The following is an 18,290-nucleotide window of genomic DNA, read 5'->3' as shown; positions in this document are numbered from 1 at the left end:
TATGAAAAGGGAGAAAGGCCATGGCTTTTGCACCGACTAACACCGTAACTGAACTTGTATTTGAGAAACAGGTAGGTGGAAAAGGAATGGTTTCAAGATGAAAAGAGGCTATTTTCAATTTGTCACATTCAAGAAACGACAGAGAGAAATTCCACCATTCAAAGGACACTGAGGTATCACTGCAGGAAGAGATAATCATGTCCCTTAAAATTGTGGGCTTAATCTTCCACCCTTACATGACACTAAATGCAAAGTTCTGATTTTTTGTTTGTTTACTCCATTAAGGTAACAGGATCTTTGTAGATAACGAGAATTACTTAAAATCTACACTAACACTTCATTAGCTGACTGGTAGTCTGTGGTTATCTGTCTTCAGTTTACCGAAGACGGTGACATATTCATAATCTGGCTCTATTGTAATCTTTCTCTTCCTCACTGATACTATGAAAATATCAACTGATAACATATTATGTTGCACTTGGTTTCACTCCCAAATGCCTTGGAACTAAACTTCTCCATAAAAGCTTCTGATGAACCTGCTAAGAATTTAAAGGAGCATCTTTCATCTTTATTTCTGGTTCAAGTGTATATCCAGTCAATGGTGCTTTCAGACTTCTACACTACATGTAGTGGAAAGTAAGGTATTAGATGATTTTTAAAAGATGCAAATTGACGTAGTATTCCAAACTAAAAAAGATCTTTTAGTATATTAGTGAAGGAACATAATGGCATAATAAAATATTATGAAATACATTTGATGTACTACTTAAGTGGTTTTTATCCTCATATCCTATCCCTTCATAAACTTTTAAAACTATAGCATACAACATTTTAATTCAAATGAACAGATTAAACATTTTCTTTGCAATAAAAATGATAATTTATAAACTGTTTCCCCAAGACACAGAGCACTTACACAATAATTTATTTTGAGAGACTTAAAAAAACTAGCTAGAAAACCTCTAAGTTCATAGTGGGAATAAACAGAAGACAGTAAGAAAGGAGGGAAGTGGTTTGTCAAGGTATATTTCAAGGTTTGTCAGGTATATTTCAATGACACCTAAATGATCATAATACAGTACAAATAATCACTATTTTCTTCTACTGCTCTTATTAGAAAAAAAGAACAATGGATTTAACCCTCCATTTTTTTCCCCCCAAACTACACACTACCTCTAAATCCAGGGGCCCTCACAGTAAGCTGAGTAGGAGTAAGGTTAATTCATAGCAGCTCTTGAGACTCAAGCTACACCACAGGAAACAGACAGGAGGAAAATTTGTGTACAAAGAACCACCACAGGACAGAATTCTTTATCATACAGTCGACTCTAAAGAATGTCAAGCATATTTCTTCTAAAGAACTCAAAACTCTCATCCTTATAGGCTACGTGTAAATCATCTAAATGGAAAGATCTATGTTAAATCCAGATACACTTAACCACAATTACCTACATTCAGAGCTGACTTTTAGAAGTCCTAAAAATGCCCCTTTCCTAAAGTATAGAAACACGTGCGACATTTCCCAAAACGATGCTACTGTCACTGGGATTTATGAGGAGCACAGCTGCCGTGTGAGGACAGAGTCTCAGCCTCAGGCTGCCGCCTCTGAGGGTAAATACAGCAAGAAGGACCCGACAGAGAGCGTGTGCTCAGTTGCTCAGTTGAGTCCGACTCTTTGTGACCCCATGGACTGTGGCCCTCCAGGCTCCTCTGTCCATGGGATTCTCCAGGCAAGAATATTGGAGTGGGTTGCCATTTCCTCCTCCAGGGGATCTTCTCCACCCAGGGATAGAACCCACATCTCCTGCATTGGCAGGGGGACCATTTACAGCTGAGCCACCTGGGAAGGTCCAGACAGAGAACAGTGGAACTCAGATATCTGAGGTTCATAGCGAAGGGTGTGAAGGGTGTGAAGTTAAGGGCCTCAGGAAGCATCACTATGAACAAAGCTAGTGGAGGTGATGGAATCCAGATGCACTATTTCAAATCCTAAAACATGATGCTGTGAAAGTGCTGCACTCAATATGCCAGCAAATTTGGAAAACTCAGCAGTGGCCACAGGACTGGAAAAGGTCGATTTTTATTCCAATCCCAAAGAAGGGCAATGCTGAAGAATGTTCAAACTACTGGACAACGGTACTCATTTCACATGCTAGTAAAGTAATGCTCAAAATCCTTCAATCCAGGCTTCAACAGTACATAAACCGAGAACTTCCAGATGTTCAAGCTGGATTTAGAAAAGGCAGAGGAACCAGAGATCAAATTGCCAACATCTCTTGGATCACAGAAAAAGCAAAGAATTCTAGAAAAACATCTACTTCTGTTTCATTGACTATGTTAAAGCCTTTGAGTGTGTTACCATAACAAACTGTGGAAAATTCTTCAAGAGATGGGAATACCAGACCACCTTACCTGCCTCCTGAGAAACTTGTATGCAGGTCAAGAAGTAACAGTTAGAACCAGACATGGAACAAAGGACTAGTTTCAAATTGGAAAAGGAGTACAATAAAGCTATATACTGTCACCCTGCTTATTTAACTTATATGCCAAGTACATCATAAGAAATGCAGGGCTGGTTGAAGCTCAAGCTGGAATTAACATTGCCAGGAGAAATATTAATAACCTCAGATATGCAGATGACACCACCATAATGGCAGAAAGTGATGGGGGACTAAAGAGCTTCTTGATGAAAGTGAAAGAGGAGAGTGAAAAAGCTGGCTTAAAGCTCAACATTCAAAAAACTCAGATCATGGCATCAGTCCCATCATTTCATGGCAAAGAGGTGGGGAAAAAAAGGAAACAGTGACAGACTTTATTTTCTTGGGTTCCAAAATCACCGCGGACGGTGACTGCAGCCATGAAATTCAAAGACGCTTGCTCTTTGGAAGAAAAGTTTTGATGAGTCTAGACAGTGTATTAAAAAGCAAAGACACTACTTGCCGACAAAGGTCCATCTAATCAAAGCTGTGGTTTTTCCAGTAGTCATGCACAGATGTGAGAGTTGGACCATAAAGAAAGCTGAGTGCTGAAGAATTGATGCTTTCAAACTGTGGTTTTGGAGAAGACTCTTCAGAGTCCCTTGGAGAGCAAGGAGATCAAACCAGTCAATCCTAAAGGAAATCAGTCCTGAATATTCACTGGATGGACTGATGCTGAAGCTGAAGGTGTATTACTTTAGCTACTGATGTGAAGAGCTGACTCATTGGAAAAGATCCTGGTGCTGGGAAAGACTGAAGACAGGAGAAGAAGGGGACGATAGAGGCTGAGATGGTTGGATGGCATCACTGACTCAATGGACATGAGTTTGAGCAAGCTCTGGGAGATAGTGAAGGACAGGAAAGCCTGGTGTGCTGCAGTCCATGAGATCACAAAGACTCCAACACAACTGAGTGACTGAACAACACAGCAAAGGGTGGTTAGGTACATTTACTCATATTGTCAGGGGTAAATAAACTGAAGCTGGGGCAAATAAATCGTCACAACAATGAACGAACATTTATCATGATGGCTCTGGGGACTGTGGATTTTACTGATGGTCACCCAGCAAATCAGGAGCAAAGTTATGTGATGATTCTAATCCAGACTTTCCCCAGCGTTTGTCTGATTTGAGGCAGTAATTCTCCCGATGGTCTTGAGACTCGATATTACTTGTGCAGGCAGGTTGACAAGTTAAGGGAGTTAACAAATTAAGGAGTTGAGGTTAACATGTTAAGGATGCTCAAGGTCAAGGTTGCAAGGCAGTTCCCAGAAAGAAGAGTCAACACTAAAAACCACTCTGAAGTTTTAGAAGATACAGATTGGCAAAGTTATTAGAGATTCAGAGTGATTAAAAAATCTAGACATACCACCTTATACCTTATATATGATGGCAGCACAGGGCTTCCCAGGTGGTTCAGTGGGTAAAGAATCTGCCTGCAGTGCAGGAGATGTGGGTTTGATCCATGGGTCGGGAAGATTCCCTGGAGGAGGGCCTGGCAATCCTCTCTAGTATTCCTGCCTAGAGAACACCATGGACAGAGGAGCCTGGTGGGCTACAGTGCATTGGGTTGCAAGGAGCTGGACATGACTGAGCATGCATGCACACACACATGATGGAGGCACAGACTTAACTAAAGTTTCAAATTTAAGACAGTGAACTTTTTTGTTGTTGTTAATTCCTCTCTTCCTCAAAGGCTACTGAACCCTGAGTGAGATGACTAATTTAGCTTTAAGTGCAGATCTCCCATTGCTAGCAATGCTGGCTTCAGTTAAACGGAAACCTGGCTTCATTCACATCCCGTGAGGCTGAAATTGGTACAAACAAAGAAAAACAGACTGATAGAAAAGAACAAGTTACACAGTGAAGAGAAAAAGCACTTAAAGAAGAGTTGAAATCAAACTTCAAAATGGATAGCGAGCGACCATTATCTTTAACAACTTCTCTGATTATCCAAGCACTTCTTCATAAAAAATGAAAATAAATGCAATACGGTGACACTGACTAGTGAAACAAACACGACCTCTGTGATGGTTTAAAAATACTGAAACCATGTAGACGGAGGGCTGACAACCTAGCAAAATGGGGCCTCCATTATTCAGAAAGGTCAGAGAAACTAGTTTTGCATTTTTCAGAAGAGAGGAGATTAAGCGACCTCATTAAAAAAAAATACCAATTCTGAGGGGATTACAGAGGATCAAGCACTGTATATAAGACTGTTAACTGAATAAATCAGACTCAGAGAAAGAATATAATATCCAGAGGCCCCCAATGGATGTGTTATCTCAAAGGAAGAAACAGACATCTAAAAAACCAGCCTGGTTTTCAGGATATGGGTGATTCTCAGTGAGTTGTGAAGGAGGCTTTCCAGGGTTCTCTTAGGAATTGCCAGGCTCTCAGTCACATGAAATTACTTAAGAGTCACTGAGACTTCAGGGCAAGAAGAAACTTAAGGTCTCCTTTTCTGCACATTCCATGGGACACTTTTTAGCCTGTCTGGATTTTTACTGCCAACCAAGGGGAATCTCCTCCCCTCAACTTCGCACCTGGTACATCCTGATGGTCCACCTCCACCCTACATGACAGATCACCAAGCATCTCTGTCCACACCATCAGTGTGCTGCAAACTGCAGGGGAGAGGTTGTTCTTGGAACCAGCATGCTATAGGTTCATGCTTTAAAAACACAAGCATCCTGACCAATTCCTCAACAAAGAAATACTCATCAGGGACTCTCTCGGCAGTCCAGTGGTTGGAATATCATGCTTCCACTGCAGGAGGCACAGGTTGGGAACTAAGACCAGGAATGCTACACAGCCAAAACAAAACAAAACAACCAAAAAACAATCATTGAAAGTGAAAATTAGGGCAAGTTTATAACTGTGTAGTTCATCAGGCTCTCTGTCTATCAGATCTAGTCCCTTAAATCTATTTCTCACTTCCACTGTATAGTCATAACGGATTTGATTTAGGTCATACCTGAATGGTCTAGTGGTTTTCCCTACTTTCTTCAGTTTAAGTCTGAATTTGGCAATAAGGAGTTCATGATCTGAGCCACAGTCAGCTCCCGGTCTTGTTTTTGCTGACTGTATAGAGCTTTTCCATCTTTGGCTGCAAAGAATATAATCAATTGGATTTCAGTGTTGACCATCTGGTGATGTCCATGTGTAGAGTCTTCTCTTGTGCTGTTGGAAGACGGTGTTTGCTATGACCAGTGCGCTCTCTTGGCAAAACTCTATTAGCCTTTGCCCTGCTTCATGGAGGTTCGTGACACTGTACAGGAGACAGGGATCAAGGACATCCTCATGGAAAAGAAATGCAAAATGGAAAATGGTTGTCTGAGGAGGCCTTACAAATAGCTGTGAAAAGAAGAGAAGCGAAAAGCAAAGAAGAAAAGGAAAGATATTCCCATTTGAATGCAGAGTTCCAAAGAATAGCCAGGAGAGATAAGAAAGGCTTCCTCAGCGATCAGTGCAAAGAAATAAGAGGAAAACAACAGAATGGGAAAGACTAGAGATTCTCTTCAAGAAAATTAGAGATATCAAGGGAATATTTCACGCAAAGATGGCTTTGATAAAGGACAGAAACGGTATGGACCTAACAGAAGCAGAAGATATCAAGAAGAGGTGGCAAGAATACACAGAAAAACTGTACAAAAAAGATCTTCACAACCCAGATAATCATGATGCTGTGATCACTCACCTAGAGCCAGACATCCTGGAATGTGAAGTCAAGTGGGCCTTAGAAAGCATCACTACGAACAAAGCTAGTAGATGTGATGGAATTCCACTTGAGCTATTTCAAATCCTGAAAGATGACGCTGTGAAAGTGCTGCACTCAATATGCCAGCAAATTTGGAAAACTCAGCAGTGGCCACAGGACTGGAAAAGGTCAGTTTTCATCCCAATCCCTAAGAAAGGCAATCTCAAAGAATGCTCAAGCTACCACACAATTGTACTCATCTCACACGTAGTAAAGTACTGCTCAAAATTCTCCAAGGTAGGCTTCAGCAATATGTGAATTTCCAGATGTTCAAGCTGGTTTTAGAAAAGGCAGAGGAACCAGAGATCAAATTGCCAACATCCTCTGGATCATCAAAAAAGCAAGGGAGTTCCAGAAAAACACCTATTTCTGCTTTATTGACTATGCCAAAGCCTTCGACTGTGTGGATCACAATAAACTGTGGAAAATTCTGAAAGAGATGGGAATACCAGACCACCTGACCTGCCTCTTGAGAAACCTGTATGCAGGTCAGGAAGCAACAGTTAGAGCTGGACATGGAACAACAGACTGGTTCCAAAGAGGAAAAGGAGTACGTCAAGGCTGTATATTGTCATCCTGCTTATTTAACTTCTATGCAGAGTACATCATGAGAAACGCTGGGCTGGAAGAAGCACAAGCTGGAATCAAGATTGCCGGGAGAAATATCAATAACCTCAGATATGCAGATGACACCACCCTTGGCACCATGGCAGAAAGTGAAGGTGAACTAAAAAGCCTCTTGAGGAAAATGAAAGAGGAGAGTGAAAAAGTTGGCTTAAAGCTCAACATTCAGAAAACTAAGATCATGGCATCTGGTCCCATCACTTCATGGGAAATAGATGGGGAGACAGGGGAAATAGTGTCAGACTTTATTTTTTTTGGGTTCCAAAATCACTGCAGATGGTGACTGCAGCCATGAAATTAAAAGACGCTTACTCCTTCCAAGGAAAGTGATGACCAACCTAGCTAGCATATTAAAAAGAAGAGACATTACTTTGCCAACAAAGTTCTGCCTGGTCAAGGCTATTGTTTTTCCAGTAGTCATGTGTGGATGTGAGAGTTGGACTGTAAAGAAAGCTGAGCTCTGAAAAATTGATGCTTTTGAACTGTGGTGTTGGAGAAGACTCTTGAGAGTCCCTTGGACTGCAAGGAGATCCAACCAGTCCATCCTGAAGGAGATAAGTCCTGGGTGTTCATTGGAAGGACTGATGCTGAAGCTGAAACTCCAATACTTTGGCCACCTCATGCGAAGAGTTGACTCATTGGAAAAAGCCCTGATGATGGGAGGGATTGGGGACACGAGAAGGGGATGACAGAGGATGAGATGGTTGGATGGCATCACCAACTCGTTGGACATGAGTTTGAGTAAATTCCAGGAGTTGGTGATGGACAGGGAGGCCTGGCGTGCTGCGATTCATGGGGTCGCAAAGAGTTGGACACGACTGAGCGACTGAACTGAACTGAACTATAACTGTGTAAGTTCCATCATCAAACACGCTGCTGACAAGAGAAAACTTTTGTTATGATTGGGCGTTTTGTAACATATCTGATGACAGGAAGGATCTTCCATAGATGAGCTTTGGTTTCCATACATTTCAAACCTTATTTCTGTACTCCACTACTTATTTTCCTGGGCTTCTCAGGTGGGTCAGTAGTAAAGAATCCTCCTTCCAATGCAGGAGACTAGGCCTCAATCCTTGGGTCAGGAAGATCCCCTGCAGAAGGAAATGGCTACCCACCCCAGTATTCTTTGTCTGGGAAATCCCATGGACAGAGAAGCCTGGCGGTCTACATTCCATGGGGTTACAAAGAGTCAGATACAACTGAGCAACTAAACAACAACAACAACAACCTATTTTCCTGTAGTTCGGGGCTCCACAGGACAAATTTGTTTCTTCCTTTAACCTTTGACTCTGTTCCTCTGATGTCCCTAGGCGAGTCAGTGGGTGGGAGGAATATTCCCGATGGCTAGCACTAAGAATCACAGATGGCGATGACGTCATGTCTCAGAAGAATATCCAATAAAATGGAAACTAGGCTCAAATTCTCCTTAGCTGAATCCTCAAAGTGCCCACAGCCACTCGAGTGTAACGGAAAAGCATGATGGAGAAGTTGGGAGTGGAAAGAGACCGAGGTCCTAACTGATCTGCAACATGTGACCATATACATCCACAGTCCCCTTGTAAGATCCAAGGAGGGGCCCATGCCAGTGAGGGGCCCTGATGCTTGAGCTTCACCAGCTTCACAGCAAGGATGTCAGTGGCCCCATTAGAGACCCCTTTCTTAACATGATGCTGATAGACGTGAAGCCTGGTCTCAGAGCAATCACTTGGTGGTGTAATGTGGTCCTTACAACCACTTGTTAAGGGAGAAATCATAGAGTTTAAAATATAAAAAGATAGTTTTAGAATTTCCATATTTCATGCCATTATGAATGTGATTCTCAATTTGGGAGAGTTGACAAAAGCCACAGAGATTATTGATCTTGTCATCTCAGTGAAGTATATATCAGCGAGGTCATTTTGTTTTCAAATTTGTCACCTAAATGTTTTAATTTAACAATTAAAACACTATTCTTTCACCGTTATCCTGAGATGAGAATTAGAATAACAAGCCTAAGCCATGCCCATACATGGTACAGTTCCACTCTTTCTTTTACCCCCATACTGTTTAATAGATAACTCCCCAGCTGTGTATATTTCAGTTTCAATTTCTAATCTCCAGAACCCCTAAGCCCAGAGCACTGTGGTATTTATGAGAGGTGTGCTGAGTACTCTACAACTAAGTTTTGTCTGAACAAACAAAGCATGTCTTTGTGATCATTAAGGATCTTGTTTCCCAATGTGCTAAAGAATTAGAATAAAAACAAATAGCCAGTCTTTTGTAGCTTAAAGGAATTAGGATTTCCCCTAGGCCAAATTTCCATTTGAATTGCCTGAAAGTACATGAAAATCAATGTAGCTCAATAAACAGCTCTGTGTTTGAGACATAACTAGAAGAAAAATATCACATCAGACTCTACCTGTCTTTCATCACTGTGATTTTAAAATGCGACACCTCCCTAACTCCCATCCCAAACATATTAACTTTTTCTTAAGCCATATCCAGTTTGAGACTAGGTCATACTTTATAACAATGAAATGGAAATTATATTAACTCATTAGAGCAAATTTGCTGGATAGCCATTTGTTTTATCTTTTTAAAACAATTTTAGCACTCAAAATGTTGTCTGTGTTATACTTTGACTCATTTATACTTAACAATGAAATAAAAAACTCTAATTTGGTAAACATTGCTAGGCACTTTAATAAGTGATTTACATTCTGGTATTTCATATGATCCAACGACCCTATGAGATAAATAAAATTTATGGTGACAACATACGCAGAGAAGTTAAATGATTTGCCCAAAGTCACAGAGCAAGCAAACGATGTAGCAAAGATTCAAATTCCAAAAGCTCTAAAACATCAGACACAATGCTTCAAAATCTCATATAATAGGACCATTAGAGCCACTTCACATTTGAAAAAAAAAAAACAAAAAACTAATGGAGGCTAAGAACAGTTAAGTCAGTGAATAAATCACAGGATTGGTTGGGAATCATCTTTTTTAAAATTTCAAAGCCCATGCCTTTTCTTATTATGTTACACTGACTTTCATTAAGAAATAGTTTTCAATTATCACAGATGAGCTGATCAATAATTGCTTAATGGATAAAAATGCATAAATTAACAAATGAAATGTAACTGAGGCACGCAAATGCCACAAGAAAAATGAAAATGGAAGTTAAATGAAATTGAGAATAAAAAGGGAACCCTGTGCTTAAAACTAGCAATTTTTCAAATTAAGCAGAAATTATCAATACATTTTCAAATATCAAGAGCCCCCAAGGGGTCCATCAGAATGGGATACTGTTCAATAGACTACAAAGAAGTTAAAAAACTCTTTTCTCCTAGAAACACTCCTCTATCTAACAAAGATGAAAACCAAAATGTCCAAAGTTTCACACCTAAATAATTATGATATTGTTAATGCTTATTGGAGTGGAGATTCAGAAATTTCCTTGGAATCTTGTTCCAGGATTTAAATAAGTTTCCAACCTTCATTAAGTCTAATCACTTTTTAGGCAATTTAAGCCCATTTTCTCCATTTGTGTCTGTGGGGAAATCAGCGTCCAGTAGGGGATTTGCCATGAACAGACAGAGATCTGAGCCTTCCTCACCTTCGTAACAACCCTCTGATAACTATCAGTTGCATCATTCAATCTCCTTCCTCCCCACCCTTCAGGTCACAGCCTCATCTACAGCCTCTATTGCTCTCAGATATAAATGGATGGCTCTAGGAGCAAATTTCTTCCAGCCATTGCTGAAAAGAATATTTCTTGGGGGAAAGTACAGGTTAATAATACTTAAAATTTGGTACTTAGGATGTATCATTGGCCAAGATAGTTAGCTAGTGTGACACTTTTATGGATTCTGTCTCCAAACATCTATTCAAGTAGAGGCTGTCGTGGTATTTGTGGGCTTCTCCGCCCCATTCACTCCAGCCATAGGCCAATCGGGTGACTGGCCTCTCTTTCCTAAGCAAGAAGAAAAGAGAGAGCCAAACCGAGTTGCCTCTGCATGGTTACAGATTCTGGTTCCAATTAAATACATTACAGATAGTGAACCTACTGAGTTAGGCCAAGTATCTTCCGGTTCACAGATCTGACTTTGATACATCTCAATTCTCACACTACAGAACTGTTTAAGTTTTGTCATATAGTTATAATAATATTCTGTCAACTATTACTTACAAACCACGTAGTTATATTTAATATTTTAAAATTAATTTCTGTATCCTCTAAATAGTTATCTTTCCAATCTTATGAAAAACAAAGGCAGAAACACGAGTATGATAATCTTTTGACCGATTATGGAATGTTTGCTTACAAAGGAAGACATTATGGGAGTTGAGCATCTCTACCAGTGCTATTAGCAGTGAACTGTGCCAGTAATCATTGCTGGCGCTTCTTCGATGTGATTCAGTCATATAACTCTTTATTTATGAAAAGGTCCAATGATCTTAAATGGTTTTGAGGGGAGGAAGGGAGATATATTCATTTTAATGATAGTGTTTCTAAAAGTAGATTTCTCTTTGTTTCATTTTTTTTTTTTAATCTGGATACATCACTAATCAAAGTCTAACCCAAGAAAGGAGAAGGACTTGGGACAACAGACCTGAGGATGAATTTGCTGAATACATGATTCATAATGAGAGCAAAGTGTGAACACACTAATAAAAATATCAGAATGCAATCAATCCCTTCAGGTAGTTGGGTGTTCTGTGAATACTCTAAATTCAGAACCTATTTTACTGTCAAAATGCCTATGGTTTTATGGAAGCATGAAGAGTTTATGAAGACAGTAAGATGACTAATGAAGAATATTCTTTGCTTTCTATTGGGAACTTTTGTTTGTTTCTAACTGTTTAATTTCTCCTCCATCTCTCTTTCAATTAACCTCCCTGTTTGTATTCAATGAGATGGCACATAATATGGAGAAAGGAAAAAAAAATCTCGCTGATTTATGAGTCTTCTTTCATAAAGTGAAAGCTCTTTTCAGCCAGACGTCTAAGTGTTGAAATCGAGAGGAAATGAACAGAACAGTAACTCTTCTGAATGAGAAAACATACTGTAGTTTCCTGGGCTGTTTAATCAGTGGCTCACAAAGGCCTCCTTTTAAAGGACCCCTGAGACTTCACTTTGGACATATATACAAGGTAGGAAGTAGATAGGGAAAAGCAATTGGATCTTTGTATGCAAAAATTTGGAATAACTACTTCTGAGAGTATAAAAGAGTAAAACAATGATTTAAAGGTTCTCTGCATCTTTTAAAAGGTTCATTTCGAAGATTTATTTTTAAATGAAGCAGGTCCTTTCCTTCTATACTGTCACTCATATGGAGTATAAAAGCAACAAAATAAAATGAAACAATAGAAAGTGGAATTGTTAACCACTGCAAGACATGTTAAATTATAATAAACAGACCTGCTACTAACAAACATCCCCTTTCTTCCCAGACACCAGGAAAGTTGTTCAAGAACAGGTCCTTTGTGGGAAACTAACCATGTAACATTACCAAGGTCAGTAAGGATACTCAGAGAATGATTTGTTTGGTGGCTGTTGGTTGACAAGTTAAAACTGCCCATGGATAACTTTACAGTACACTTCCTCATAGTCCAAGCTATATATACATGTGTTGGTTGTACTTCCCAGGATACAAATAGTCCAGTATATAACATTTTCCTTCTAGCTAGATTCAATTCACTTATGATGGGGGTGGTGGGGTCAAAAAATACAATGGAGTAGGATTAGAAGCACACTCTTCCTGCCCTGCTTCTAGCGTGCACCCATTCTGGAACTGGGGCATGGAGCTGCCTGATCATAGGGATACTACACTGTCCCTTGTACATCCTCAGAAAAGTCGCAAATCATGGTTGTCAACTATTTTCTGCCTTGCTGTAGCTCATAAGTGGGGCTCAAGTGAACAACACGCAGCCCCTTCCCTGTGGAGCCTCCCTTAAAGAGTAGAGGAGGGCAGAGCCTCATGTGGGAAGGATGTTAGGGGTGAGCTCTCTGCAAGTGTCCTGCATGTGCATGTTGTAGCCAGTAAGACTAGAGGCTCCCCAGTTGTTGGCAGTACCTCACCTTTAACAGGTGACCCTGTAAGCACGTTCAAAGATAAGAGTTACCATAAAGGTCTGATCTTCAGAGAAACACCATTTCTCAAATTACAAATTTTTTGTAGGATCATGCCATTTATAATGAATATTGTACACTTTCACTGAAGTGAGGTAGAAATGTATTACTTAACTTCTGTTGCATTTTCTTTAAATAAATGTTTTACTTTCAGTGACTAAAATAGTAAAGGCAAAGGCACTGAACATCCTGAAAATATAGCACTAGTATATGTATTCTGGATACTTTTGTATCCAAGCTAAATAGAACTTACATAGTAACATTTTGATCTTAAACACCTATTTGATTGTCTCATTTAACCAACACGTGTGCCAGAATCTCATCATATTTTAAGAAGTGTGAAGCATATAAATCTAAGAAAAGCTAGAATTGTGCATTTTACTCTTCCTTCTCACAGTACTACAAAATAAAATCATAAGAACTCAGACTTCTTTTTTCGAGACTCAAATAGACGGACAAGGGCTAATACTGCTGTTCCATGGTGGCAATATGTAACAGACAAAAGGAATATTCAATGAGAGTTGGTTTATAAGAAATGAAGTCCTCCTTATGTGAGTCAATTTTGGTGGCCATCCCCCAAAACAATGAAGAAAAATATCCTTATACTTCATACTTGATACAGCGGTTTTAAAAAGAACTGGATTATAACAAATTCACGTCTCTGTACAGCGGAAACTCACACAATGCTGTAAAGCAATTATATTCCAATAAGAATTTTAAAAAATTAGAAAAATAAAAAGAACTGGATTGCAATTGGAAAATGAGGACCTTATTTTAAAGTGAAGTGATTCCTTTGGAAGAAAGAGGACAAATTATCAATAATTAGAAGAGTGTTTCCAAGGTGAAACGCAGCACCTTGCGAGCTCTGTTAGGGTACTTGGGCTGTGGGCGGGGGCTGTGGGCGGGGCCAGGGCAGGGGGCGGGGCCAGGGCAGGGGGCGGGGCCAGGGCAGGGGGCGGGCCTACCGATGGTGCAGTGTTCTCCGTTCCAGCCCTGGCTGCATTCACACTTGCCATCCTTGCAGGTCCCATGCTCGGCACAGCGCGGGTGGCAGGCTCTCTGATTGCACGCTGGGCCCGTCCAGCCTTCTTCACAGCGACAGGAGCCCCCCATGCAAACACCGTGTGAGCCACAGTCCACGGAGCAGATTTCTAGATGTAAAACAGAGGAAGCAGGTCAAGAGAGGAGAGTAGACAGACAGGAGTGAGAAGAGGAGTTAATAAGCAGTGCTTTGTCTTCAGCGCTAACCTGTGACAGTGAAAAGCAAAATCCTTGAACATAAGCACCAAAGTATTTACCTACTAGGTCAATTTACCTACTAAGTAAATTTCAGTATCGGCGGCTAAGAACGATAAACATAGTTTTACTTTTTTTGTTTAATGTTACATGCTGCCGTATCGGGCATAAAATGCACATGATAATTATGCTATAAACAATTTCCTATATTTATATATGCGTGTACACACACAACTAACAAAACAGAACATATGATTCATAATGAGAAGAAAATATGTGCACACACACTTATATGTTTCTCAGAGTATGTTTTTGACAGGCAGGAACACATGAACATATACATCAAGTTGATATAAAATTTATTAAATATTTTTGTGTCTATGTATGTCAGGTATTTAATAGGAGTTGGGTTTCACCTGGGTAGCAAAAATTGAAAAGGAGTTATTTTTAATCTTATGGTTTACATTTTTAAAACATTCAGAAACTTTCATTAGAAAGAATCTGTTATTAAAAAAAGCAAAAAAAAAAAAGAATCTATTATAGTATGCATATTAACTTGGGTCTGACACACAAACACACTGGTTAAATAAAACAAATTGTTGTTTTTTTCCTCGACAGTATATTTGTACTGCTGACAGAAGTTGCTGAGCAAAACAATAATAGAAAACCAGTTTAACAATATATATAACTATGAACTCTAACATTTGAAAAGTAAGGTTTTCCAATTACTAGAATTACTGAAAAGAGCAGGAGTCACCACAGGACTTTAAAAATGGGAACAAGAAGTTAGGTCGTTAGAACAGAATTCAGGCATCTGACATGTTTTTTCTTAAAAAAGTTTTTCTTAAAAGTTGTTTTTTTTTTTTGACGAGAACCAGTTGAGAGAGAGAGAGGGACAGACAGAACTCTGAGGGTATTTTATTTTTTGCTTTTTACATATAAAGTTAAATAAAATGAACTATTTTTTTTCTTAAGATTGGAAGACTATTTTGTTTAGTTTTGGTTTTCTTTCAACAATAAACATAATGAACAATAAAAACTTGAGATCATTTCTAACAAACAGGAAATGGACTAGCTGAATTTTAAAATAAAAAATAGCCAGTCCCTGTTTAGGTAGTCACCTGCATGATCCCACAGTTCCCCAGTCATTGGCCAAATAATATTTCTCAGACAGTGGACTTCACAGGGCTGCAGAATTTTTAACAACTTCATTCAGGCTCTGTGACAGTGGGAAGCATTTCTTATAAACAACAGGGCTATGAGCTGGAGGAGAGTGGTATGTGGTTTTTCACGCCACATTTTCTAACTCCTTTGAATTAAATTTTTGATTAAAGGAGCCAAGATGTTTTGATTAACTTCAGAGGAACAGAACTGTCACCTGAGCTTCAGAAGAGCGAGGTTTCTTTCCGAGGTTCCCTTTTTTATTCAATCTAATCAATTTTTCATTAGGGTGAAGGTGTTTATCAGCGTTTAGCACACTTGCTTTGAGCAAGGTGCGTCAATCTTTGTAATGAACTTATTAATTAGAGTTAATTTAATTGAAGTGGAATTGAAGGGCTAATTAATGGACAAACTGCTGCTGAAGAGAGAGGAGAGCTCTGTTGCTTTCAAATCTATAAACTTTCTGATGGAAATAATTCCCTTCTTCTCTTTTAGCAGCTTAACCAAATGTTTCTTCAGGTGTAAAACCTACTCTTATTGAATTTAGATCTCTGAAGGTCATTTCCACAACAACAATAGAGGCAGCTGGTAGTGCTCTGCTTTAGAATTCATAGGTTAGAAATTAGAAATGCTACTGGCTTTTAGGTCAGGAATGTAGATTAACAAAGGTGTCTTCCTAAACTTTCAATGAGACCTGTGCAATATGCAGACTAATTGGAGGCATATGAATCCAGATGTTTCCACAGGATAGCCCTCTGTGTACTTGAGATCTTTACTAACAACTCTAAGTGAGTTTTCTGTCTTTCGGCAGCTAATAGTAAAGTTTAATAAAGTTTTGCTCTGTGCTTAACTACTTTCTCCCAAAGAAGTATACTGTGCTTATTAGTCAACTCTCTATACTGAGAATTTAATAAGTGTGCATTTTGCATTAAGGATTTAAAGATGAATAGGATAAAGACCTTCACTCATTATGTCTAAACAGTCAGATATACAAGTAAAATTAGATTTTCAGCTAGCAAAACAGTAACAGCAGTATGAAAAAAATCAGTCTAAATATGTAAAATAATGACATGTAATTTTGGCAGCCAGTTTAATTTTTTAACATTGATATCCTTTTTTTGGCTATTCATAACAATACCATTTTTACCATTTTATGAAGATCAAATTACTTTTTGAGCTATTTAATATCAATTACAAACCATCCTTTATAAAATAATCCTGGTAATGTATTAAATAACTTTACATGAAACAAAAAAGGGGCCATTGTTTTGTTTCTTTCAGACTTGGAAAACTGTGGGAAACAAATTAAAATGACAATATTTCAAATAGGTATTATTTTATAACTACTATTATTATGCCTATTTCACTAATGGAGGCAGAGAGGCCTGAATCAAGTAGCTTTATACAAGCAATTGTATCTATAAACTTTAATTGGATTTTTACATTTTTAGTATAGAAGCTGAAAATGTAAATAAAAACCCCAAAGAAAGAGCTAAATGCCTATATTGTTCTTGTAATTATATATTTTTAAAGTGGAGGACAAAATGAGCTAACGTGTTATTGAAAATAATGCCATGCATCCATGCTTGATAAACCTTGGCTGGTGATGATTTTTTAAAACTCATTACTGAGACATTCAAGGTCCTCTGGAATTCAGCCCCCAATTTAGGTTTTTTCACTCTTATTTATCCTATACACCTTGCCTGCTCTGACAGTCATGAATCTTCTAACCAAAGTCTCTGGTTCACCAAGCTCTCTGAATCAACTCGTGTGTCTATGAAGCAGTGATAGGCATATTATAGACACTGTCTACCTTCACACTCTATGGCCCACAAGATGAGGGAAGCAGAGGATAAGGAGGCAAGGAAGAAAGATTGAAGGAAAGAAAGGAGAGGAGAAGGGAAAGGGGGAAAAAAGAAGGAGAAAGAAAGAGAGAGAGAGCAAGAAAGAAAACTCCTAAGTTGCTTCTTTAACTAGGATATCTACTTATGGGTTCAATAGAAGTTTTCCATCAATACCACAAATTAACCTATATAAGACTTTCTCTAGTTTGGGCTTCCGAGATTCAATTTGTAACAGGTGAAGAGTGGTTGGTTAATCTTTTATGCCAATATTAACTCCTAGGGCAGCAGACATATTACCCAAATTCCTCAAAAAGGCCAGGAAAGGGTGAGTTCAGAGCTCATGGTCTTAAGTACTTTCTAATACTATTCCCCTAGTCAAAAAATATTCTTTCAACCTCCACAGTAACTGCAATCTTGAAAAAAAGGGAAGGAATATTAAAAATCTTGTAAACTTTCAACATGCATCAAGGCAGGATCTAAATATTGACTTAATTTAGTGCATTAGTCCATGTAACACTCAATAGAATATTAAACTGGAGCATATTGGTTTCTAAGGATTTCATGTGTGTTTATCTTATCTCCCCAATGAAACTATAATCTCCATTCCAGTATTCTTGCCTGGAAAATTCCCTGGACAGAGAAGCTTGGTGGGCTATGGTCCATAGGGTTGTAGAGAGTCAGCCACGACTGAGGGATTGAGCACACAGATTAGAATAGCATCTTTCCATACTGTGTGACTAGCGAATGGTCACAGAATTCATTCATGGGTTGCAAACGGCAATAAAAAAGTAGAACAGACTTGAGAGAAAGTATCACTATACATCACTTTGTAAAGCTGTCATTTCAGTGATGTGAGTAAATGCACACAAAATATGAGCTCACAATGTCAAAGGTCATGTCAAGGTCATGGTCAAAACCTTGAAAGCCACTATTCTAGAGGGCAGGAATGATTGATTCCTCTTTTATCCCTTGGGGGCCTGTCACAAAGCCATACTCAAGAGTTGGTGCGTAAAAACATGACTGACTGAATAAAACTACTACTTGCCATTTCTATTATCATCATACAATGACAAT

General features: G+C 38.9%; 1 protein-coding gene across 7 annotated transcripts in view; it reads right to left on the bottom strand.

The window, feature by feature from the left end:
• The window catches only part of TENM3 (teneurin transmembrane protein 3), a 621,736-nt gene that overhangs the window by 99,383 nt on the left and 504,063 nt on the right, over window positions 1-18,290 (bottom strand). For all 7 annotated transcript variants that reach the window (XM_043454043.1, XM_043454046.1, XM_043454048.1 and 4 more), the window contains one exon: window positions 13,941-14,126. In XM_043454043.1, coding sequence (XP_043309978.1) covers window positions 13,941-14,126 — 186 coding nt within the window. The remainder of the gene's footprint in view (window positions 1-13,940; window positions 14,127-18,290) is intronic.

Source organism: Cervus canadensis, chromosome 31 (assembly GCF_019320065.1).
Source record: "Cervus canadensis isolate Bull #8, Minnesota chromosome 31, ASM1932006v1, whole genome shotgun sequence".
Taxonomy (NCBI): Eukaryota; Metazoa; Chordata; class Mammalia; order Artiodactyla; family Cervidae; genus Cervus; species Cervus canadensis.
This window is presented reverse-complemented; position numbering and strand designations above follow the sequence as displayed.